The sequence below is a fragment of the Acomys russatus genome, chromosome 14 (assembly GCF_903995435.1).
Source record: "Acomys russatus chromosome 14, mAcoRus1.1, whole genome shotgun sequence".
Lineage (NCBI taxonomy): Eukaryota > Metazoa > Chordata > Mammalia > Rodentia > Muridae > Acomys > Acomys russatus.
This window is the reverse complement of record NC_067150.1, coordinates 13,782,503-13,808,765: the sequence shown is the minus strand read 5'-3', so window position 1 is coordinate 13,808,765 and position 26,263 is coordinate 13,782,503. Positions and strand designations below refer to the sequence as shown.

The 26,263-nt window shown below is 40.7% G+C and overlaps 1 protein-coding gene across 1 annotated transcript in view; it reads left to right on the top strand.

Annotated features, from left to right (window-relative positions):
• LOC127198736 (mucin-16-like) overlaps nucleotides 1-26,263 on the top strand; it is a 234,353-nt gene that overhangs the window by 103,741 nt on the left and 104,349 nt on the right. Inside the window, 5 exon segments of the mRNA XM_051156780.1 lie at nucleotides 10,805-11,081; nucleotides 12,235-12,407; nucleotides 18,441-18,476; nucleotides 20,096-20,220; nucleotides 20,304-20,371. Coding sequence (XP_051012737.1) covers nucleotides 10,805-11,081; nucleotides 12,235-12,407; nucleotides 18,441-18,476; nucleotides 20,096-20,220; nucleotides 20,304-20,371 — 679 coding nt within the window.

Genomic DNA, 26,263 nt, shown 5'->3' with positions numbered 1-26,263 from the left:
TATTTCTCTGCTTAGTTTCTGTTTCAATGACTTATCCTTCAGTGAGAGTGGGGTGTTGAAGTCTCCCACTATTATTGTGTGGGGATCGATGTGTGGTTTAAGCTTTTTTAGGAGATCTTTTACAAATGTGGGTGCTCTTGTATTGGGAGCATAGATGTTCAGAATTGTGATGTCATCTTGGTTGACTTTACCTTTGATGAGTATGAAGTTTCCTTCCTCATCCCTTTTGATTAATTTTGTTTGAAAGTCTATTTTTTTCGATACTAAAATGGCTACACCTGCTTGCTTCTTGTGGCCATTTGCTTGGAATATTTTTTTCCAACCTTTTACCCTGAGGTAATGCCTTTCATTTTGGGTGAGATGTGTTTCTTGGATGCAGAAGAATGTTGGATCTTGTTTATGTGCCCATTCAGTTAGTCTGTGTCTTTTTATTGGAGAATTGAGGCCATTGATGTTGAGAGATATTAATGACCAGTGACTGTTAAGAGTCTTAATTTTGATGTTGTTTCCAGTCGAGCGTTTGTGTAGTTGTGTTTTTGCCATGGGATAGTTATCTATTTCCTGGGTAGTTTTGGTTGTAGCTTGACCCTTTGGGACGGAGTTTTCCTTCTAGTACCTTCTGTAAAGCTGGATTTGTGGATAGGTACTGTTTGAATTTGTTTTTGTCATGGAATATTTTGTTTTCTCCATCAATGGTTATTGATAATTTTGCTGGGTAAAGTAGTCTGGCCTGGCATTTGTGGTCTCTTAGGGTTTGCAGGATCTCTGTCCAGGCCCTTCTGGCTTTTATGGTCTCTGCTGAGAAGTCAGGTGTAATTCTGATAGGGTTGCCATTAAATGTTATTTGGCCCTTTTCCCTTGCAGCTTTTAATATTTTTTCTTTGTTCTGCATGTTTTGTGTTTTGATTATTATGTGGCGGGCAGTTTTTCTTTTCTGGTCAATTCTATTTGGTGTTCTGTAGGCCTCTTGTATGTTTATAGGCATTTCTTTCTTTAGATTGGGGAAATTTTCTTCTATGATTTTGTTGAGAATATTCTCTGGGCCCTGGAGTCTGATGTCTTCTCTTTCTTCAATGCCTATTATCCTCAGATTTCTTCTTTTCATGGTGTCCTTAATTTCTTGGATGTTTTGTGTCAGGAGTTTTCCAGATTTGGCATTTTCTTTAATGGTTGATTCAATATCTGTGATTGTATCTTCTAGCCCTGAGATTCGTTCTTCCATCTCTTGGATTCTGTTAGAAAAGCTCACCTCTGTGTTGCTCGCCTTCTTCTCTGAGGTCTCACGTTCTCGTTTTTCTTCTGTCTGTGTGTTTATCATTGAATCCATTTTCATTTTCAGATCTTGAACTGATTTTTTGATTTCTTTCATCTGATTTTTTGTATATTCCTGAGTTTCTTCCATTGCCTCTTTATAGGTCTTCAGAGCTTGAACCGTTTTATTTATTTCTTTCATCTGGTTGCTTGCATTTTCCTGCAATTTTTCCAGTTCCACTCTATGTGCTTCTTTTATGTCTCTCACCTGTTTGTCTGTGTCTTCCTGCATTTGATTACGAATTTTATTTGTTTCCTCCATTATCATCCTCATTACTAAGGATTTGAGGTCATTTTCTTGTATTTCCATTGTATTTGAGTTCTCTGGGTTGTTTTCTTTGGGATAGCTGGAAACTGGGGATGCCATGTTGTTTTGGGTTTTTTTGCGTATGCTTTTTTGTTGTCCTTTAGACATCTTGCTGTCTTTGTTTTTATTGGGTAGCTTCCAGAATTTGATGGAGGGTGTCTGACGATAGATTCACTTGTTTTCTCACGATTTCCCTAGGCTGCGAGCTCAAAGCTTCACTGGTGTGGATGTTAGGAGGTTAGCCCTGTTGTTCTGGTCTCTCACAGCCAGTGATCTTCAGCCCTCCTGTGCTGTGGATCCTGCAATTGTTCTGGGTCTCTGAATGAGCGTTGGGCCAGGCCAAGGTATCCACAGCCTTCTGTGTTCCCTGCCAAATCCAACCAGGAACACTGGGCCCGAACCACGGGCTGAACTCAGCTAGATTCTCAGGGCCTGAACCATCTGCCAAGCTCAGCTAGGGATCTGGGCTCAAAATGCACACAGGGTCCAGCCAGAATTTTTGGGCTGGGACTATGCACCAAGCTCCACTAGGGCCTTTTGGCCCAAAGTGCATGCTGTGGTCAGTTATTGACTCAGGGCCCGAACTAACCACCAATCTCAGCCAGGAATTCTGGATTCAAACTGCACACTGTGTCCAACCAGAGTCTTAGAGCTGGTGGAACTGAGCGCTCTGTCCAGCCTGCGCCACAGCAGGAGAGCTGCGGCTGCTCTGAGTTAGCGCCAGTGGTGGACCAAGTGCTCCGCCCAGACTGTGTCACCGCAGGGGAGCTGCCGCTGAGCTGAGGTGGTGCCTAGGATGGAACTGAGCATGCCACCAAGCCTGCGCCACAGCAGGAGAACTGCGGCTGCTCTGAGTTAGAGCCTGTGTTGGAACCAAGTGCTCCGCCCAGACTGTGTCACCGCAGGGGAGCTGCCACTGAGTTGAGGTGCTGCCTAGTGTGGAGCTGCGGGCTCAACTAAGCCTGCATCACAGCAGGGGAGCTGTGGCCGAAGGTGAGTTAGTGCCTCGGGTAGAATTGCTTGCTGGGCTGGGCCAGTACCCGGGACTCTGGGGCCGAACTGTCCGCCGAGTCTAGTCTGGGTCCGAAGGCTCCACGCGACCCAAATCCTGCCCCAAGTCCCCTCTCCCGCAGCAACTCCCACCAGCCACCACACCAATCACCTTTACCGGAAGGTTATGAGCTGCAAACCTCAGCCACCGCTGCTGGTGCCGCTGGTGCTGCTGCCTCTGCCGCTCCGATCAGAGAAAATCCATGCTCCTCCTGTGTGCAGGGGCACGCAGGTCCTCCGCACCCTGGTCCCTTCGAACCATGGAGCACTCCCGCTGCCGTGATGTTCGGACCTCGGTGTTCCTGGCTCAGAAATCTGTGCAAATCCCTGACTTGTTCACTGGAGCCTCCAAACACGGTCCACACTGCTCGCCGCCATCTTGGATCCTTCTCTTTTTTAATTTTTAAAGATTTGTTTTATATACCAGAAAGTAGTCTATTTTAGAAGTTTTCCATGTGCTTCTGAAAACAATTTTTTCTTTGGTATCTAGATTGGCAATTCTGTACATATTTGTCAAATCCATTTGCTGTATGATGTCTATTAATTCTGATATTTCTCTATTTTTAATCCAGAAAACCTACTGTAAAATAGCCTACTGTTAAAGAGTTGATGCTGCTGTGTATCTTTAAATCCAGCAGTAGTTTTCTGTTTGTGTGAAACTGAGCACCCCAGAGTTTGATGCATATATGGATATGCTGGGATTGTAACATTTGCTTGGTTGATTGTTCTCTTTATTAGAATGAAGAACCACTATCACTTCAGATTAATTTCAGTTTGAAGTCTATCTTGTCAGATATTAAGATAGTAATGCTCACTTTTGTCCTGGTACCAGGACGTACTTTTACTCTAAGGTGGTGCCTATTTTTGAAACTATGGTTATTTTTCTTGTAGAAAACAGAGAGATTGATTTTGTTTCTAGATTCAGTCTCCCTGAATGGAAAATTAATCCCACTGATATTTAAGGTTATTATTAAATATGTATGTTGTTATCTTTAATTAGCAGTGAAGGCCTAATAATTGTTTATTATTAGGCCTATAACTGTTTATTATTAGGCCTATAATTATTACTACTTTACTATGCCCTGCTAGCAATCAATCAAGACACAGATACTTCTTATGTTTTAAAATAGCCATAGTTAACCTGGTATAGGGCAGACATTAATTCTCTAATCTACTTCCCATAGTGGGCCCCAATCTCATGCCATCTGGCTCTAATAATTTCTGTCAAGCAACCTCCCATCCATAATCCCAAATACTTGCTAATGTTCTTCATCTGGGCCAAATCTTCCATCCATGCCAGCCATGGGCTTTTCTTCCACCTAACCCATGACAACCTTCTCCTCTCTCCTCTTCTTCCCAGGATTCTCTCTGTCTTTCTTGTGCCCAGGATCCTCTCTGTCTCTCTAAACCCAGGAACCTTAGCCACACCTATGTCCTTTGCTATGCCTAGGTGGGATGGCTTTTTATTAATCAAAAGGTGGCCACAGACACAGCAAGCAGTAATTAGCATCAAAATACATTAGACCATCCCCAAACAGTATGTTAATTGTGGTCTTCACATTGTTGATTTGGGTGTTGTTGCTTATGTTTTCACTGGTACTTTGAATTTTTATAATTATGGCTTCATGCTTCTTTCCAAATCTCTCTGCTATGCTAAATCCTTTTTTCAGCCTCAAATAATTATTTCTGTATTTTCTTCCAGTTTTGTTTGTTAGAAATAATTCTTTTAGGCTATGTATATTGTGCTTAGTTTTTCTTTCTCCTTCAATCATGGCAAACAATTTTGCTGGGTATATTATTCTAGGCTCTCTTTCATAGTCTTTTAGAACTTGCAGTGCATTACTCCAACCGTTTCTGGTTTTTAATTTTCCCATTAAGAAATCAGCTGATATTCTGAGTTCAGTTTCCAAGTACTGGATTGTCTTCATCATGTCTTAGGCATTCCTGAGATGTTTAGTATCTTTAAGTACTTTCGGCTTAATTTAATTGAACTAGTACTTTGTGTCTTTTTTTTAATCATTAAGTTTTTTGATGAAGTTTATAATTCTTCTTTTAAGTTCAGTATTCTGAGGTTCATTGTAGGTAATCTTTACTGGCAAACACTTATACATGACTGATAAGTTTTGGAGAGAACATACTGGTTTGTTCTTTTATATCGCTTGTATTTTTTGTGGTTAAATCTGAGCATGTATACTTCTTAAGTTAGTTCTAAATCTTACATGGTTAGAGAAGATTGGAACAAAAAGGAAGATAGGAAGGTAGGTTGGGCCTAAGTGGAAACGGCTTCAGTGTAATGAGTGTGGAAATGGCTTCAGTGTAATGAGTGTGGAAATGGCTTCAGTGTAATGAGTGTGGAAATGGCTTCAGTGTAATGAGTGTGGAAATGGCTTCAGTGTAATGAGTGTGGAAATGGCTTCAGTGTAATGAGTGTGGAAATGGCTTCAGTGTAATGAATCTAGATGGAGGACAGAGTGGGTGTACAGAAGGTACCCGCTGGTTTAAGATTTGAGTGTAGAGACCAAGTAGGCTTCATTCCAGGCATGCAGGGATGGTTTAATATACGGAAATCCATCAATGTAATCCACCATATAAACAAACTGAAAATAAAAAACCACATGATCATCTCCTTGGATGCAGAGAAAGCATTTGATAAAATTCAACACCCATTCATGTTTAAAGTTTTAGAGAGATCGGGGATACAAGGCACTTTCCTCAACATAATAAAGGCTATATACAGCAAGCCAATAGCCAAAATCAAAGTAAATGGTGAGATACTCAAGGAAATTCCTCTAAAATCGGGAACAAGGCAAGGCTGCCCACTCTCTCCATATCTCTTCAATATAGTACTCGAAGTTCTAGCCAGAGCAATAAGACAACAAAAGGAGATCAAGGGGATCCAGATGGGAAAGGAGGAAGTCAAATTATCCCTATTTGCAGATGATATGATAGTGTACATAAGTGACCCTCAAAACTCCACCAGAGAACTCCTAAAGCTGATAAACACCTTCAGCAAATTGGCTGGATACAAAATTAACTCAAAAAAGTCTGTAGCCTTCCTATACACAAATGACAAGCTTGCAGAGGAAGAAATTAGGAAAACCACACCCTTCACATTAGCCACAAGCAATATAAAATATCTAGGAGTTACCCTAACTAAGCAAATGAAGGACTTGTATGAAAAAAATTTCAAAACTCTTAAGAAAGAGATTGAAGATGACCTGAGAAGATGGCATGATCTTCCTTGCTCATGGATCGGGAGAATTAACATAGTAAAAATGGCCATCCTACCAAAAGCAATCTACAGATTCAATGCAATCCCTATCAAAATACCTACACAATATTTTAAAGACATTGAAAGTTCAATTCTGAACTTCATATGGAAAAACAAAAAACCCAGAATAGCTAAAACAATCTTGTACAATAAAAGGTGCTCCGGAGGAATCTCCATACCTGATCTCAAACTGTACTATAAAGCAATAGTAATTAAAACAGCATGGTACTGGCACAGCAACAGGCTGGTTGATCAGTGGAATCGAATCGAAGACCCAGATATGAATCCACACACATATGGTCATTTGATTTTTGACAAAGGAGCCAAATCCATTCAACGGAAAAAGGATAGCATCTTCAACAAATGGTGCTGGTCTAACTGGAGGTCTATGTCTAAAAAAATGAAACTGGACCCATATTTGTCACCTTGCACAAAATTCAAATCCAAGTGGATTAAAGACCTCAACATAAAACCAGAGACACTAAGCCACTTAGAAGAAAAAGTGGGAAAGAGCCTGGAACATATTGGCCCAGGAGACAACTTCCTGAACAGAACACCAACGGCCCAGGCCTTAATGTCAACCATTAATAAATGGGACCTCATGAGGCTGAGAAGCTTCTGTAAGGCAGGAGACACTGTCAAGAGAACAAAGCGACAGCCTACAGACTGGGAAAAGATCTTCACCAACCCTACATCTGACAAAGGTCTAATATCCAAAATATATAAAGAACTCAAGAAATTAAACACCACCAAACCGAATAACCCAATTGAGAAATGGGGCTTGGAACTAAACAGAGAATTCTCAACAGAGGAGTATCAAATGGCTGAGAAACACTTAAAGAAATGCTCAACCTCCTTAGTCATCAGGGAAATGCAAATCAAAACAACTCTGAGATTCCATCTTATACCCATCAGAATGGCTAAGATCAAAAACTCAAGTGACACCACATGCTGGCGAGGATGTGGGGAGAGAGGAACACTCCTTCATTGCTGGTGGGAATGCAAACTAGTACAGCCACTTTGGAAATCTATCTGGTGCTATCTCAGAAAATTGGGAATAGGGCTTCCTCAAGACCCAGCTATCCCACTCCTTGGAATATACCCAGAAGATGCTCCAGCACACAACAAGAAAATTTGCTCAACCATGTTCATAGCAGCCTTATTCATAATAGCCAGAACATGGAAACAGCCTAAGTGTCCCTCAGTAGAAGAATGGATAAAAAAAACTGTGGTACATATACACTATGGAATACTACTCAGCTATTAAAAACAAGGAATTCCCGAAATTTGTGGATAAATGGATTGAGCTAGAAATGATCATAATGAGTGAGTTAACCCAGAAGCAGAAAGAATCAAATGGTATATACTCACTTATATCTGCATACTAGCTCAAGGGGCATGTCCCACAAAAGCCTTCACTTACCAGAAAACTGGGACAGAGGGGAAGGCATCCTATTGGGACTCTAAATGAGAGACGCATGGGAGAACAGCAAAATAAAAGGATCCAGAGGGTCCTAGAAACCTACAAGTAGAATGATATGATAGGCAGATTTGGGCCCAGGGGTCCTGCTCAAACTAAGGCACCAGCCAAGGACAATACAGGAGGTAAACTTTAAACCCTTCCCAGATCTAGCCAATGGTCAGAATATTCTCCACAGTTGAGTGGAGAGTGTGATACGACTTTCTCACGTACTATGGTGCCTCACATTTGACCATGTCCCCTGGAGGGGGAGACCTTGTGGCACTCAGAGGAAGGACAGCAAGTAGCCAAGAAGAGACTTGATACCCTATGAGAATATATAGGGGGAGGTAATCCCCCTCAGGAACAGTCATAGGGGAGGGGAATAATGGGAAAATGGGGGGGAGGGAGGAATGGGAGGATACAAGGGATGGGATAAACATTGAGATGTAACAAGAATAAATTAATAATAAAAAAAGATATATTAAAAAAAAAGATTTGAGTGTAGAGTTCGATATGGCTAGAAAAGGTTGGATATGGTATGGGAAAATCCTGTGGTTTGGTAATGGCTAGGTAGAGTTCAAGCAGAAGTCTAGAGACTGATTTGGGGGTAGGCAAGGCTAGCCAGAAAAGGACAGGTAATTGTATGTAGGACGCAGGCTAGGTCCTATAAGTTAAAGAGAGGTCATAGATGAAGAAGGTCAGGTAAACTCACCAGCCTAGACACTGGAGAAGGTTATGGAACACCTGGCTGGTTGATGTCTTGGTCACTGTTCTATTTCTATGAAGAGACATCATGACCATGGCAACTCCTGTAAAACAAAGCACTTACTTGGGGCTCGCTTACAGTTTCAGAGGTTTAGCTTATTATCATTGTGGCAAGCAGCATGGCAACATGCAGGGAGTTGCTGGAGCAGTAGCTGAAAGCTGAATCTTGATTTTCAGATGCTGAGCTTGGCATGGGTTTTTGAAACCTTGGAGCTCACCTCCAGTGACACCCTTCCTCCAACAAATCCATAGCTCCTAAATCCTTTTCAAATATTGTTACTTTGATGACTAAGCATTCAGGCTTTTCTTTATTTATTTATTATTTTTTTTTTTTATTAATTTGTTCTTGTTACATCTCAATGTTTATCCCATCCCTTGTATCCTCCCATTCCTCCCCCCCCATTTTCCCATTATTCCCCTCCCCTATGACTGTTTCCTGAGGGGGATTACGTCCCCCTATATATTCTCATAGGGTATCAAGTCTCTTCTTGGCTACTTGCTGTCCTTCCTCTGAGTGCCACCAGGTCTCCCCCTCCAGGGGACATGGTCAAATGTGAGGCACCAGAGTATGTGAGAAAGTCGTATCACACTCTCCACTCAACTGTGGAGAATATTCTGACCATTGGCTAGAAATGATCATAATGAGTGAGTTAACCCAGAAGCAGAAAGAATCAAATGGTATATACTCACTTATATCTGCATACTAGCCCAAGGGGCATGTCCCACGAAAGCCTTCACTTACCAGGAAACTGGGACAGAGGGGAAGGCATCCTATTGGGACTCTAAATGAGAGACGCATGGGAGAACAGCAAAATAAAAGGATCCAGAGGGTCCTAGAAATCTACAAGTAGAACAATATGATAGGCAGATTTGGGCCCAGGGGTCCTGCTCAAACTAAGGCACCAGCCAAGGACAATACAGGAGGTAAACTTTAAACCCCTTCCCAGGCTTTTCTTTAAACATCCAAAATCCCAAAGTTTTCCACTGTCCTCCAGGAAATAGTATTGCCATGCCTAGGAAAACAATACTCTCCTTCCTGGTACCAACTTCTGTCTTGGTCCTTTTCCTTTCCAAATAGTTTTACTCCCAGGTGACTAAGCATTGAGATATGAGTCTATGGGAGCCATTCTCATTCAAACCACGACAGATGAAGAGGTTGGATGTGGTACAAAAGGCACCTGTAAGTTGTGGCAATTGCAGTGCCTCCTGCTGGAATCCTAGAAGTAATTTGCAGTACATGTAGTGTTGGCAAGATTAGGTTCAAGAGCCACGTGTGGGACCAGGGCTAGATTCTCCAGGATAAGGAGAAGATGAGGATGGGGAGTGTCAAGGATACTCACTGGACTAGATGCTGGAGAAGACTATGGGAGATCTTGAGCTGTGAGCTCTTACATCAACTGGATGCGATATCTACCAGGCTTAGCCTTCTCCATTCTGTCCCTTCCATGCATGTGCCTGGCCATCCCAGCTTCATATCCACATTCCTATAGTCCATACCCTCTTACCTTCAGGGCCATTGCATGTACTGCTCTAGGAATTGTGGGGTTTCATTCTGGTTTCTGTAATTTTCTTTTTCTTCCCTCAGTGTGACTTTTCACAGATACTAAATTTTTCCCATACATCCACCTCTGTTCTATCCATTTGCTCATTTCTTCTTTTTCCTTTTTTCATTTAGACATTTTATAATTTTCATCATTTCTTTAAGAAAATTTCCTAATCACAGGACTAATTTTTTTCTCTTTTGCTTTTCTTGTTCCATTCCATGTTATTATGAGTATGATTAAGGGTTTCTTTAAAAAAAAATAAACAACTTACAAATTTCTATACAGCTGGAGAAATGCTTCTCTTTCTCCAGCAAATACTGACTAACAATGTTCAGAGAGAGATAGAGCACCCCATGAACTCATCCAAGGAACCATTCCTCAAGTAGAGACAGAGTTTTTTGAGAATCCACCTGACCTCCCCAAGTCTGCCATGGCATGTTGACAGGTCTCATCTTCTACAAGTAATCATATCTGCTGTGAACACCAGAACACACAAGCCTTGTAATGTCTTAAATTTAGCAATCCTCAGCCCTCAGCACTCCAGATCGTCTTCTGGCTCTTATATTCCTTATAAACCTTCCATGAATTTTTAGGACACGAATATTCAACAATCACTTGTTCTCATCACTTTGATTAGTTCTGAGTCTTCGCTGTTACAACTGTCCTCTGAAACCTTTGTGTGATGTGGCTCAGATATAAAAATAAAAGGTCTTATTCCCTTCTCATGTCAATGGAATGTTAATGACTTGTCACTTTTTGTCATTCTGTGTTGAGAATTCAGGATCCATTTGGAGAGGAAGTCATATATTCACTATGAAGCATCAGCTTTCTGCCCCTAGTTGGGGAAAAATAATTCTTGGTAGGATATCCTAGACTTTATCTACTGGGCGCTGTGGCCATTAGATAGTATTAGTCTTCGCCTCACATCTGGTTCTGTACTGAAATATAAAATTGATTCTCTCTCTCTCTCTCTCTCTCTCTCTCTCTCTCTCTCTCTCTCTCTCTCTCTCTCTCTCACACACACACACACACACACACACACACACACAGAGGCTGATGGTTATACTCACTCACACTCTCTCTCTCTTCTCCAGGTACAAGTAAACATCCAGAATTGGTGACATTCACATTTAACATGACAATCACCAACCTGCTTTATACAACAGAAATGGAGCACCCAGACTCCTTACACTTCAAAGCCTTGAACTACCTGGTAATGTGCCGCATGCTTACCATGGCTTACCTTTTCTTCACCCCACCCAGTGACATGAACCTCTATCACTCATTCTCTTGTCTATCCCAGCTCCAGTCCTTGCTCAAGAATACCAGCATTGGTTCTGGTTACTCTGGCTGCAGATTGACCTTGGTCAGGTGAGTCATCTTTACTTTATATCATGGAGGACTTCTCTGCCACAAATAAATTCATTTGGTGTTCAAGATGGGATGGTAAGAACATAAAGACAAAGAATATATAGGACTAAGGCTTTCCAGTAATTCAGATGTGGGAGGCCGCGTCTTTGATTTACTGCATAAGAGACAGGACTCCTGAAAGAAGAGGTTGCTCACAGAACTTATTTGCATGAAGACAATTGTGGGGATCATTGAGGCTCACTGATCAGAAAAGGTGGTCTTGGACCAACTAGCAATCATAAAATTCTTTATTTCATGCCACACTGTGTGATTTAACAACTAGCACTTTCTTCCTGCAAAAGCTCCATTATGTGGAGAGGGCAATCATTGCATAAACATGAAGCCGTGCATGCACCAGGTCAAAAAGACCATTAAACTCTACACAGAAGCTAAAAGAATCCAGCAGTGAAGTTTTAGCTTGACCCGGGGGAGTTGAGTGGAGGCTTTCTACAGATGAGGATGATTGAGCCATATTTTGACAGTGAATGCACAGTAGCCATAGGAATCACAGAAAAATAAACTATTTTATTAATGGGAATGTAAGAGTTAGGAGTGAATTCATGTTGCTTTTCCTCCTCCTCCCCCTCTTCCTCCTCCTCATTTTACTTATCCTCTTTTTCCTTTCTTATTTCTGTTCTCCCTCCTTCTTATCCTTTTTAATCTCTTCCCTTCTAAAGAAAATCTCTATGATATTAAAGAATAGAGTGCAGCAGAGTAAAAAAATAATGAATAAAAATTAATAAAAAAGAGAAGAGGGACATATGGTAGAAAGGAGAGGAAAGAGGGAATGAAGAAAATGATAGATAAGAATGGAGAAAAGACTTAGAAAAAAGTAAAAAGGAAAAGTGGGGGGGGGAAAGGAAAGAAAGAGAGAAAAAAGAAATGTAGGCATTAGAAAGTGATCATCTGGTAGGAGTTCCAAGAGTTTCCTAGTAGCATTGGACTTTGTAATAAAAAAGATCTGGCAGTTGACATGACATATGTCAACCAAATACTGAAGGAAAAATGAGAGAAAGAGACAAAAAGTGAAGAAATTTTCTAGAGCTTTGCCACTTTACAAAGTAGAAAACCTCATATCTCTAAATAAAGCATTCCCATATTCCCATAATTCTAGGTCTGGAGAGAATGGGGAAGCCACTGGAGTGGACACTGTCTGCATCTACCATTCTGACCCAATGACTCCTCCCCTGGACAGAAAGCAGCTGTATCAAGAAGTGACCCAGCTAACCAATGGCATTACCAGGCTGGGTTCCTACATTCTAGACAAAGATAGTCTCTATGTCAACGGTGAGTATCTGTGTCAGAACGGGGATCTCCTCCAGTGTTAGGTTTCATTGCTGTAACAAATTAACAGAGACTGAATTTAGAGAAAAGTTTCAGGTGTTTCAGCCCAGATTAATTATTTCCTGTAATATTTATTTACTTTCCTCATCACTGTGACAAAATACCTGACAAAGGCAAGAGATAGAGAAATGGAATAGGCTAGCTCACAGTCCAGAGTACAGTCAATCATAGCAGTGACATCATGTCATGAAGATTTTAAAGCAGCTGTTCACATTGCATCTGTAGTCCAGAAGCAGAGTGAGATGAATCCTGGTACTGAGTTCATGAGATTCCAGCTCACTGGATGGTGCCTAGAAATGCCTTCATGAACAAACATACATATCTGTTTCATATGATTCTAAATTTAGATCAGGTTGAAAAAGATTAATCATTGTTGTTTGGTTACTTTTAGGTCTGTGGCAAGATAAAAACATGAGGAAGGCATAGAAGAAGGAACAAGGAGGCAGGGAGAGTTTAGGGACATGATATATAATGGCATGTGGAACCAGTGACCTAGTTTCTGCAATGTGTTCCCACCTCTGCAGTTATTGGTTCATTCATTGAGGAAGTTATCACTCTTAAAATCCAATCACCTTTCAACAGTTGCACCAGCTTGGGACCAAACCTTCAACACATGAGCTTTCTGGAGGACATTTCACATCCAAATCATGGCATTTACGTAGTGACCTTTCTATGCCAATAGCTCGTCATAGAGGCTGATTTTGCTTTCCAGAAGATGCCTATCTATGTCGGGAGACACATCATGTCACTACTAAAATGGTGTTAATATTTTCTATTAGGTACAGAGAAATGGAAACCGGTAAGAATCCCAAATGTGCAAGATAGCTCCCTACCAGTGATTTAAAAAAAATGCCAATCGTCTGAAGCTTGAGAAATTATTGCACATAAACTTTTGGATTTATCTTTTAATTTATTGTTTGAGAATTTCTTGTAACCCTGGTACAGGCCTGATATTCCTTAGATGCCTCATTTGAAATGTTCAACCCACCAAGGGAGGATTAACTATTTGCTCCTCTTCCTCCTCCTCCTCCTCTTCCTCCTGTCCCTCCTTTTTGTGCTCCTCTTCTTCCTATTTTTCTTGTCCACAACCTTCTCCTCCACTTGTTCATCATCTTCCTCTTTCTGCTTTCCATTCTCCCTCTTCTCTTGTTCTTCCTATTCCTCCTCTTTTTCTTTTACCTTCTCCTCTTTCACACTCCCTCCTACTCTTTTTGTTCCCCTTTTGTTGTTCTTATTCATTTATCTCACCTGTCCCTCTTTCTTTCCTTGTTACCCATCTTCTTCCCGATATCATCTTCTTTTTCTACTTATCATAAGTGATAGGTTATCTCTGCTGACAAAATAAGTCAGTTTGAGTAAAGTTAAAAGTATATAAAAAAAAGGGCAGGTTTATCTGGGAACTGTGCTCCTGGGTGAGATTATAGGCTCAAAGGGTGAAACCAGAGGGAGTTGCATCCAAAGTATATTAGGCAGGGCTGTTAAGGATTGTAGAGGAAGGAAAATGACTTGTCTGCCACATGCTGGACTTTTGCTCAAATATGGCCATCTGGGGCATGGGTGGGTGGTGGGTGGGCAGAGGACACTTGGCAACCTAGAGGATTGGGACAATTGTCAGGAATGCTATGCATGTGGAACTGGGCCTGGGAGGCTTTCCTTAGAAGGGGGCAAGTGGAAAGAGAGAACAGCACTTACCGGATCCTATACGGATCCACAATAAGATCCAATTAGAATATCAGATGAGGGGGGAAGGGGAGAATGATGGATGATTCTGTGGTTCCGTGCTTCCCATTTGCCTGACAGTGTGCTCACTCTTTTTTCCCTTCATCATAACAACTTAATTCTCAGGCTTCATGAGCCAACTCAGACAACTAAAACTTCCAAAAATATTGCTACCCTTAATAAATACACACTGAATAGGGACTGTTGAGATAATGTTGAGAGCAAAACTGTCACAGAACACTCCTGCCAAGAACAAAAATTAATAGCAGCTTATCAAAAGGATCCTTTGTGGTGAGAATTTTGTAATGAAGTTAATCTACTCAAAACCTTGTGAGTTGTTATTTTCATTTTTACTGAGCATTCAAGGAGGAAATAATTTGACTTAGATTATGACTATCAAGCATGCCAGAATGAGGATTTCACCCACAGTCACTCTTGAAAACCACAGGTAACATGGTGAGCCATCCAGAGAAATCCCCAACATCTTGACAGTCAGCCTCTTGCCAAATAATCTCGCCTAATTCACAGATATTTCCTTCTTTATATCCACTTAGAGATTACCTTTGTGTATAATATGAACTATATATGTTGCTGCATTATTTAGAGCATAGTGTTTTTCTCCAGAAGATATTTTCAGTTACTGTGACAAAATACTCTGATCCAGATGCAGTAAACATCTGCAGCAAAGTAGTATTTTCTAGACATTATAGGAATGTACCACACATGAACTCACAGTGGCTGTGACTACATGCATAGGACCTGAACAAGATCATGACAGCGAAAATACCACCATAAACCGGGGAGTTGAATTTCTGCTGTTAGCCAGGCATGGAGGCGCACACCTTTAATCCCAGCACTCAGGAGGCAGAGGCAGGAGGATTACTGTGAGTTCAAAGCCACTTTGTTTTACAAAGTGAGTCCAGGATAGCCAGGGATACATAGAGAAACCTTGTGTAGAAAAAAAGAAAGAAAGAAAGAAAGAAAAGGAATTTCTATTATTGTCTATGCGCAGTGGTTGTGCGGTCATTACTGGGGCATGGTTGAATTAAGGACCACATGCATACAGGAAATTGACTCTTTCTTCCTGAGCATCCCTCAACCATCAATAGTGCCTCAAGTAGAATTTGGAGCTCCTGAGTCACTCACAGTTGAAAGGAAGGGCTTATTTTGACTTATACTTCAAGGTGCACCCCAGCATGTAACTTGAAGCCACAAGTTGAATCATATCTACAATCAATAAGTGGAGAGGGAGGGGAGAGAAACAGTGCTACACATCCAGCTTTCCTCCTTCTGTATACTTCAGGACACCTGCCCAGGAAATGGAATCACTCACGTTTGGGGGAGTGATTCCATTAATCTGATCAAATAATCCCTTACAGGCATTGCCTGTAGGCCAACCTAATTTACATAATCCCTTACAGGGGTGCTTTAAGGCTTGTCTTCTATGGCACACAAAAAGTTTACTGTAAAATTTAGGCCAACATAAATAATTTTTCTAAAGTACATATATTGTTGAATGATAGATTTGTTTTGTGTGATGATTAACAAGCCAGAAAATCCCTCCAGGCTTTAGTGTAGCATTACAGAAAAAAAAAAAAAAAAAAAAAAAAAAAAACAATAAAAAACAAAAACAAACAAACAAACAAAAAAACCCAGATGAATATATAGATGTAAGGTTACTTTGAAAGTCAAATAGAATAATACAGGAATAACAAAAATTTCAGAGTTCTGCTCAGATCTGATCTGCATTTTTATCTCTTAGATAAATAATAGAAATGGAATCCATGATACAGAAAAATAATCATGGAAAGTCCTTCTCGTGGCCTTTTCCTCTTTGTCATCCTTCTTTTCCTCTTCATTCTCTACCCACTCTTCTTTCCCTCCTTACCTTATTTATCCTCCAGAGAAACAGTTATGGGGAGTTCTTTCCTTGGCGTTCTCCTCCTTTTCCTCCTGGTGTATATCTCACAGGTAGGGCACTTGCCTAGTATGCACAAGACTCTGGCAAAACACACACACACACACACACACACACACACACACACACACACACACAAAACTTCTCCAATTTCTGTCAAAATTTAATTGTTAGCAATTACATCTGATGGCCTATTTTTTCATGCTTAAAGCATCCTATTTCTTTCATCATAATTTTCCTAACTTTCACAAGCCATACATATATATGTATATATATATGTACACATAGTGAACGAACACTCTAGGCTTATGTATGTATTTGTGCATATGAGTATAGGCATGTCTGTTGCGCAATGCATGGAAGTCAGAAGGCAGCAGTAGGCGTTAGTCCCTCCCATCTCCCTATTTTCAGACAGTCTCCTTGTTGTTCACCACCATATACTTCAGGATAGCTGGCTGATTAACTACTGGAGATTCTCCTGTCTCTGCTCCCCACCTCACGAGAAAATTCCAAGTTTAGAGACACCCAGGCTACATGCCCTGATTTTATGTGGGATCTCGGCATATGGCGTTAGGTCCTCGCATTTGTATGATTGTTCTAGTTTCATTTCTGCAACTGTTCAATAACTTAAGCATAGCATTTTGTGGAAAAAATGGTCTATCTGTCTTTGGATTCTAGGTCACATTCTATCCCCAGTGAAAATCAAAGCAGAAATAGAAGTCAGGCCTCCTTCTCCTCCTCTTTTCCTTCTCTTATTCCTCCTCCTTCTTCTTCCCCTTCCCTTCTTATGTTTTTTATATTCTTCTTCTACAAAAATAGTCACAAAAAGTTTTTTCCTTGGCCTCCTCCTCTTTCTCCTCCTTTTTCTCCCAGGTTGAAGCTCAGATGCTAGCTACTTGCTTAGCATGCTCAAGGCTCTAGATTTACCTGTATACCAAGGGATATCCTACCTCCAACCAGAGAGTCTACTTTATAGCCAAGGAAGTGATACATAAAGTATGAAGGATGCTTCTTCTGGTTGGCAGACAACCTTATAGTTAACTAGGTTTCTTACACACCCCAGGACTGCCATCTGCCTAGGGATGGGGCTGCCCACAGTGGGATGCATCTACCTGTATTAATTAATCAAAATAGTTCCCAGTAGATCAATCTGACCTGGGTAATTCCATAGTTTTTATTCTCTTCCCAGATAATGCTAAGTTATATCAAGTTGATAGTTACAGCTAACCAGGGAATGTAGCAAACATTTTTATCACTGAGCTATCTCCCCAACTCTCCATTTGTTTATTTTTTATCCCCACATACTTCTCCCACATTAGTGGGAGATCATTAGTTCTATGTTATAAATAATATGCATACGCTAAGATAGTGTCATATAATTTTGTTAAAAAGTTGATCAAGCAAAGAAGACTTAAATTATCTGCATAGAAAATATGAATATGCTTATCATAAACATATTTTCCTTTGTAATATATATTATTGGCTTGACACAGTATATGCCTCTCAAAATACAGGTACCTGCTGTTATTGTATATGCTTTTAACTTTTAATATTTTTTCTTAAATTTCTTCTTGAACATGTATTCTGCTTACTCTAGCCCTCCACTCTCTCTTACCCCCCCTCCCACTCTTTTTCTTACTTCCTCCTCCTAGCAGGTCCCTTTTCCACATTCATCTCTTTTTTGCTTTGTTTTATGGTCCACCAATTTTAACCAGGACTATATAAGCAGCCCCACCCAAGTTTGGGACTTTCCATTAGAAACTGGTAATTTAATACCTGGTACATAACTGAAAGCAAAGACTATCTCACCCTCACCCCTCATGTCCTTGATTCATGATTGGTGTTGACATGCCCAACGCAGACAGCCACTCTGCTGTGTGATTATGTTAACAGTAATCATGTCATGCCCTGAAGTTTTAAATAAAAATTTACATATTTTTATTTGGTCATTTATTTGTGGAGGTGGTAGTGTTCATGCATGTCTTGATATGCATGTCGAAGTTAGAGAAATACTCTGGGAGTTGGTTCTGTCCTTCTTCCATATAAGTCTGAAATAGTGAACACAGATGGTCAGGTTTGCTGGCAAGTACCTCTATACAATGAATCATCTAGACTTATCATACTGTTTTAGTGAAAATTAATGGTGATGATATTCATCATGAATATTACTGCAGGACAAGGCACATACTAAGGGCCAAGAAAGATTCAGTTATTACTGTTTATATATAAATCTCAGAATGTCTCATAATGACTTCTACTTGCAGGTTTACTTTTTTTTTTTCAACTCTTAGTGCTTACATCAAAGTGCTTTATTATTACTCTTTCTTTCCTGCCTGTAGGTTATAACCAACGGTACTGGACTCCTACCACCAGCAGTGAGTACTCAAAGCTGTGATGCCCCAATAGCTATAGGACTTCCCAGAGTCAGCTCTACAGGATAAAAATTGGCATTTCTCTCCAATGGAGTTAATTTAATAACATTCGATTCCCCGAGAACTCTAGAGCAGCTCCATTAACCCAAATTTCCCACAATCCCTATTCCAAGTTCTGCAGTTAAGGACCGTGTCTCTAGAGCCTGTGATTTATCAACAGTCCTTTGTATGGTATTGCCTCTGCACTCAGTCTGTTTGTCACTCTGTGCTTGGGCCACCCCCAGACACTAATTTGCTCTTCTAATACCCTGGCCTTAGTCAACCACAGGACCTTCCTTTACACTAGCTATTTATGAAGGCCAGCTATCTCTGACTTCTCAAGTTCAAAACCTCATTTCCTGTATCTGAAAGATTTTTCTAGACTACCTTCTATTAATAAATCTTTCTTTTCATTCAAACCTGGCCCATGGTTTTTTTTCCTCATGATCATGACTAATTCTTTGGTTGTTTCTTCTGTGAAATTTACTTTCATTTCATTTATTCACTCTTTGTGTATTTATCAGCTGTTTCACACTCACTTTCTATTTATAGATTGATTCAATTCATGTGTGAAGCAATATGTATGTATTTTATGGGAATTCCATTTAAATATTAGAAAGAATTGTAGATGTCAGTCATGATTATGATTATTGTCCTTTCTCTTTATTTTTCCACACTGTAGACATATATTCTACTAAAACTCTAGTGCGCTAGATTTTTATCACAAGTTCTTTCAGATTGAAGTCCTAGGGCAAGTTCAGGGGACAAACACCCAACATTACGCTATAGGAGATACAAAAATATAGCATAGTACTTTTATCATTTTAGCTTCAAAAAAAATCTTTGTCTAAGGTAATGGCTCAGAGAGTAAAATCACTTGCTATAAAAAGCAAGTGTGACCACATATGACTGGAACCTCAGAATTTGGGGTGGAAGGATCATTGGGGCTTGTTGCCTACAAACCTACCTCCAGAATCAGTGAGACCAGGTCTCAAGGAAATAACTAAGAAAGCATTAGACCAGAATACCAGAAGCCGTTCCCTGGCCTCCATGTACCAGCATGCACACCTTGCACATAAACTCACACATACGACAACACCCTTATACTTGCATACCACTAAGTAAATAAATAAATGAGAAAATAACTCACACCCATGCTATCATATGCATTACACAAATAGTCAAAATACATAAGTAACCTGAATGTATATGTGCAGGTTAATGGGTAAATATAAATAAAATGTATCCATGCAGTTGGATGTTATTAACCCCAAAAGTAGGAAATTCTCACAATTATTATAGATAATATTGAGGAAATCTCCACATAAGTAAAATGCCATATGATTTTCCTCATAACACACATATAGACTACTAAAATTCATATAATCAGAAAAGAAGAATAATGGTTGCTACAGGTTAAGGAAGGACAAATGGGAGTTTTTGGTTGTTTAGAGTTTTAGTTTTATAAGATGAGAAGGTTCTGAAGACTGGTTTCACAGAAGCTAAATGTAGCCATCCCTTTGACTATAGCCATCCCAGGTGACAGTGCACAGTATACTCCTCTCTTCTCTCTTTTGTTACAGGTACACACCCATCTCTGGTCCCCTTCACCCTCAATTTCACTATAACCAACCTGCACCATACAGAGGGCATGGGATCCCAAGGATCTGAAATATTCAACAACACAGAGAGGATCTTGAATCGTCTGGTCAGAACTCTCTCAGACTCACCCTGTATCATCTCTGTCTTGTAGCCCTTGGCCCCATAGCTCATCTTCCCTTTTGTCCACAGCTCAAGCCCATGTTCAAGAATAGCAGTATCGGGCATCTTTATTCAGGCTGCAGACTGATCTCACTGAGGTAAGAACTCCAGAGTATATATGCAGCAAACGGAGAGGATGACCAGGGGCTAACTCCTAACTCCCTGTTCCTAATGTTCTAGAGGCAGGTGACCACCAATTCCTCTCTAGTCCTTTCCCTTTCAGGCTGGAAAATGTAGGCTCCGTTTCCTTTCAGGGAGTAATGTGTGCTTTTATTGAACATTACCTGTTTAGTTCTCTTACAGTTTCATTATGGTTGCTGTGATAAAATACTCTGACAAATAAAAGCAATCTACATAAGGAAATTTTATTTGGTATACCGTTCTAGACTACAGTTCATCGTGTGGAGAAGTTATAGTGGAAAGGACTTGAGACAACTGGTCATATCATACCCACAATCCAGAGTAGAGAACACTTAAGGCACCCATCTGTCTGCTGCCTGCTTGCTAGCTTTTTTTAAATTATAGGCTCAGAATCAGTGCCCTTCACCATGGTCTTAGTTGTCCTAGATCAATAACAAGCAAAAGAGTTTCTCACACACTTGCTGACAAACTGACCTGATCCAGAGAATTCATCTTAAGACTTTTAGTAGCCAACTTCATATTGTGTCAGGTTGATATTTAATATTGACAATCACTGGGCTGAAACTGTTGACTCATTTCATATATAAGAATAAACCATAGAGATGTGGAGAAATATATCTGCATCAATCAACAGTTGAATAAGCCAGTTGAAATTGTTTTATTTTATCTTATTTGCAGGTTTCTTTGTCTACCCAAATTGTTACATTTTCGTTATTAAGACATATGAGGTTGTGTTATAGATGCTGTGTTACAAGATAGCACAAATACTGACATGTTTAGATGCTGTATCTTTTTTCAAGGGCCTTTGCTTTATTATTTATTGTCTTCCTCTGGCATAAAAGCTATTAATTCTTCATTAGCTGCCCTACTTCTCTTCTCCCTCATAGAACCTTTTCTGAGCTCCAACTTTCCAATCTACATCTCCCCATTGATATGATCTGAGCAATGGACACCATAAAGTGTGTCACACCAGGACATACTATAGCTTCCACAATCTGATTTTTTTCCTTTGGTGGGTTCAAGGGTGGACATCAGGTAAGAGTAGACAGCAAGATGAGTGAGATAGGGGTGCACGATATAAAATTCACAAAGAACAAATACATTTTTAAAAACATAAAAAGAGCAATTAAAAAAGAAAATAAGAATAGATCTGAAACACTGTGGACACTAAAAGATCTCTGTGAGTCAGGCTCCTCAGGGAACATGCAATGGTAATGGAGTCATATGGAAGGAGAGTGAGGGAGGGAAGGACAGGGGCAGGAGCAGGAGAGAGAGAGAGAGGAGAGAGGGAGAGAGGGAGAGAGAGAGAGAGAGAGAGAGAGAGAGAGAGAGAGAGAGAGAGAGAGAGAGAGAGAGAGAGAGAGACTAATAGCAATTGAGTAAAGAGAATACCAATAATCCTTAACTATGCTTTGAAAAAACCTTTTAAAGCATAGTTTTACTCTCTATAGAGGGAAATTACCTAGTTAGATATTTAAAATGCAATTACCCCTTTTATTGTTTCAAGCCCCCTTTCCCCTTTAAGAGAATATGTCATAAACTACTTTAAGAATAGGGATATAGAAATTACAGCTTTTCTACTATGGTGACCAAGCCCATTTAACTGGTCCTCTAGAAGGAATGAATGACTTCTTTGTCTGAGGATAACCATTTTTTTTAAACTTCTCAAAGAATTTCCATCACTGAAGCCAGCAATTCTCTCCATTGTTACAGTGTGCCATGGGGTGGAAATAATAAACTGTTAAGTGTAAAGACAAATATGTTAATATATGCAATTGATTATATTAGAAATGCAAGGGGGACAATGCAATGTAAATTTAGGGTTTTTGGTAGGTAGAGATGCTTGCAAAACAGACACACATTAAAAAGGGGGAGGAGAGCATATAAAAAGAAAAGTACTTGACCAAAAGTACTTGACCATAACACATAGCAAAAAGAAATCAACACAAAAAAGAACGTAGACCTAAATTTTAAACTCATAACATAGAAAGTAAATAGTAGAATGTAGTGTACACCATGTGGAGGTGAAGGTCTTTTTAAATTAATTAATTAATTTATTTATTTATTTATTCACTTTATATCTCTATTGCAGCCTCTCCCTCCTCTCTCCATGGTCCCCCTCTCCCACCCTCTTTCCCCCCTCCCCTTCTTCTCAGAAAAGGGAAGCCTCCCTACCCACCTACCTTGGCATATCAAGTTGCATTAGGATTAAGAACATCCTCTTCCACTGAGGACCAGCAAGGCAACCCAGCTGCGGGAAAGGGGTTCAAAATCAGCCAACAGAGTCCATGTGAGAGACAGTCCACACTCTAATTGCTAGGGGACCTTCATGATGACCAAGCTGCTTATCAGCTAAATATGTTTGGAGGTCAGTTTTTTAGCGAGTATACCAATTCCAAAGATAACAAGAAAAGGCAGGCAGTAACTCTGGGGATACTGCATATATTACAATGTAAGAAAAAACAAAACTCTCAAACACAAGAGGCATCAGAAGAATGTGTTCCTAACACTTAAATTCAACAAAAAGAAAAAAAAGACACAAAATCTTTGGCTAGACATTTCATTTCATTTAAAAGATTCACAAATGAAAAATAAGCATATAAAAAGTGCTCAACAGCATGCCTCCCTGGGGAATTCAAGGCCAAGTGAGATATCACAATGTACTTCCTGGGAAGAATAACACGGAGACATCCCCTGATATACAGTGCTACTTGGTATGGTCTACGGGATGGAAGCAACAAAGTCACACCATGTGACAGATCTCACGTAGGAGGTTTATTGGGGAGGGGGTGCATAGAGGCTGCCTGTGGGAAGGATGGGGAGAAGAAGAGAGTGAAGTTGGGGCTGGCCTTTTATGAAGGAATGTAGCATATAAAGGGAGGATATGTGAACTGTGGCGATAGTGGGACTATGTCACATCTTGGCAGCTAGTGATGACATTCCTGCTGTCACTGGGCAGGTAATGGAGATATCTGATTGCTAACATTCCTCCATTTTATTTATTATAAAAGGGTAAGAACTAAAAAGGAGTGATGAGGAGGTAGGGGAAAAGGAAATTGTGCTCTTTAGACTACTTCTTGATGTCTGGGGCAATGTCATCTTCAAGGTAACCCATCAGGTTACACTTGGTGGTCATGAACCTCAGGCTCTGTGGTGAGTGGTTGGTAGTCCTGTAATATTAACTGATTCATTGTTTGATTAGAATTTTATTGAATCTGTAATTAGAGAAATGCAAAGATGAAATTGATAAAGCAGGGTGCAACTAGTAAAAGCAGAAAAATGAGACAAAGAGAGAAGGGCCATATCCACTTCCATATGAGATTCTCAAAGGCCCAGGGGTTGGAAACATAGAGTTGTTCCTTATGTTTCTGGAGGTCTGTTTAGAGCAGTTGGAGCTTTTTTCTACTATACCCAATTGGCTGACAGAGGAGCAGCATTTCTCTTTGAGGAAGAGGAAAAGGCCACCTTTTAAACTGTAAGAAGATCTACTCTCTGTAGGTTTAGGAGAGTACCACTACAGCCAGGGAGTCAATTTGTCCTTAAAGAGTGTGCATGGTTTGGGCCACCTGCTGGAGGTCCTGGATAAACTGGGAAGCAAACAGATGATACATGGCTAGGGAAATAGTCAGTCCTGCTGTTCCAGTGGGAACACCAGCAGTTATTCCTGCAACATCCAAGAAGGGTAAGATTTGAACTGCGCTTTTATTATGTCAGGCAGCTATTGAATCCATGACCAGACTCAGTAGAGGCTCTTGTTGAATGATTATTAATATTTACTATTGAATTATTATTGTTATAAACCAGCTGTTACTCATGACCACCTTTATACCTAAATAGCCATACAGAGAGACTAGGATATATTTAACTAGCCTAAAGAACAATACTGAGCTATAGTTACTGCATCTTAAATCTCCAAGTTAACACAGCTTCCTCCCATTGTGATTTTCCACAATATACTTGCTTTTTACTCATCTCCTAGGTCCAGTTCATTTCTTCTGGTGTTTCCTGGGCCTCTCTATGTGGATCCCTCTTCTCTTTCCTCTTCTTTCTCCTCCCTTCACTAGACCATGTTGGACAGAAAATTGCTTCCCAATAAGGGAACAGGACAGGCTGGCACCACTAGGAAAGAAAGAGTGAGAGGAACACCTCTGAAAATGCAATTGAGTATTTGTATGTATGTGTGTGGGGGGGGGCATGGAGGGCGGTCTGGCAAGGTTGGGAAAGCTGCTCCCCTACCATGACAATAGGAAAACAAGGAGAGGTGGTTCCCCAAATCTACATCAGGATTGAGTAAGTGGCCCTGCTGTCCAGGAGGAAGAAAGTAGGTCACTTATATATCAGGGCTTCCTGTCAATGATGACAGTGGTTGGGCCAAAGGAGCTTGGGACCTTTCAGTTAGGCATGACTAGTCCTAGGAGATCTATTGGAGGGCAATCTGGGAATGATGTCCCTGTGTCATGAGAGACATGGCGGCAGTCAACAGCCCAATGTTGCTCTTGATGGCATTTTGCACATGGCCAGGGTGGCTTGTGGGGGTTAGGGCAGCCCTGGGCAGAGTGACTCTCTTGACCACATTTGAAGCAGGGACTGGCGGTCCTTGAGCTGTAGATGGCAAGAAAGCCCAGGCAGTCACCCAAAGTGGTAGAACGGCCTTGGCCAGTGTTTGGTATTTTTGCTTTCAGGCTTTTTCATTTCTCCCATGGTACATGTTAAAGGCCAGTGTTAAGACTTCTGCTTGTGGAGTTAGGGATCTTTTCTCCAAGTGTGTAAACTTGGCCCCAATGTTGAGGAAACTACAGAAAAAAAAATAGGTCATGAGGAGTTGTATACCCTCTGGCATTTTGGGGTCTAGATTAGTGTACTGTGAGAGGGCCTTTGTGAGCCATTCTAGGAATTGAGATGGGTTTTCATGATTGTCTCGGATGACCTCTTGGTGTTTCTCATAGTTTACTGGTGTAAGTGCAGACTGGTTAGGAAGCAAATCATAAACTGATCTCTAGCTAGAATGCTACCTGAGGAGTTATAGTCCCATTCAGATCCTGGTCTGAGATGCCTCAGCCCTGGCTGGGTATACTAGATTAGTCTGGTGTACTTTATCTGCATGATCTCTAGCCTGTTCCCAAGCTTACCTGTGCTCCTCAGGGAATAAGCTATTAGTTAGAATCATACACATGCCATGGAAGGTGAGACAATGGAATTCGGTAATATATTGGAATTCTTTAATGAAAGGAGAGGCGTTAGAGGTTTAGAACCCCAGGTTTTTTGTTTGTTTGTTAATTTTTGTTTTTGTTTTGTGTAAGAGAGTTCACATAATGAAAAAGGGACATTTGCTTTGACCAGGCCATTCACCCCAGCAACCTCCTGCAAAAAGAAAACCGGGGCTGGGTTAGGCTGTGTGCAGAGAGACAGTGGGGGGGGGGGGAGTTGTGTCCCACTGCAGAGTGAGAGCGAGCAGTGGGAGAATTAAAGGCTGCTGGTGGGGTGAAAGTAGGTGCCAGTGTAGGATGGTTAGAGTGCCCTGTTGCTGGAACGGAAGACGAGGAGGCTGAAGAAGCCAGAGGAGAGCGAGCTATGGATTGGGGCTGCTAAGGATGGGGTTCCTTATCCAGATCAAGGGTAGTAGAGATTTCCTCTTTTGTGACTTCATAGCTAAAAAGAGCTGAGTGGAGGAACAGGAAGAACAGAAGAACAGAGAGAAGGCTTCGAGCAAAGATCAGAGAAAGCTTGAACATAGGGAACCTCCTTCCATTTACCTGATCACTGGCAGTGATTGTAAAGGTCCCACATAGTACTGGGATTTAAGGTGCCATTATTAGGTGACCATTTGGATTCTTTATCTAAGGGGTATA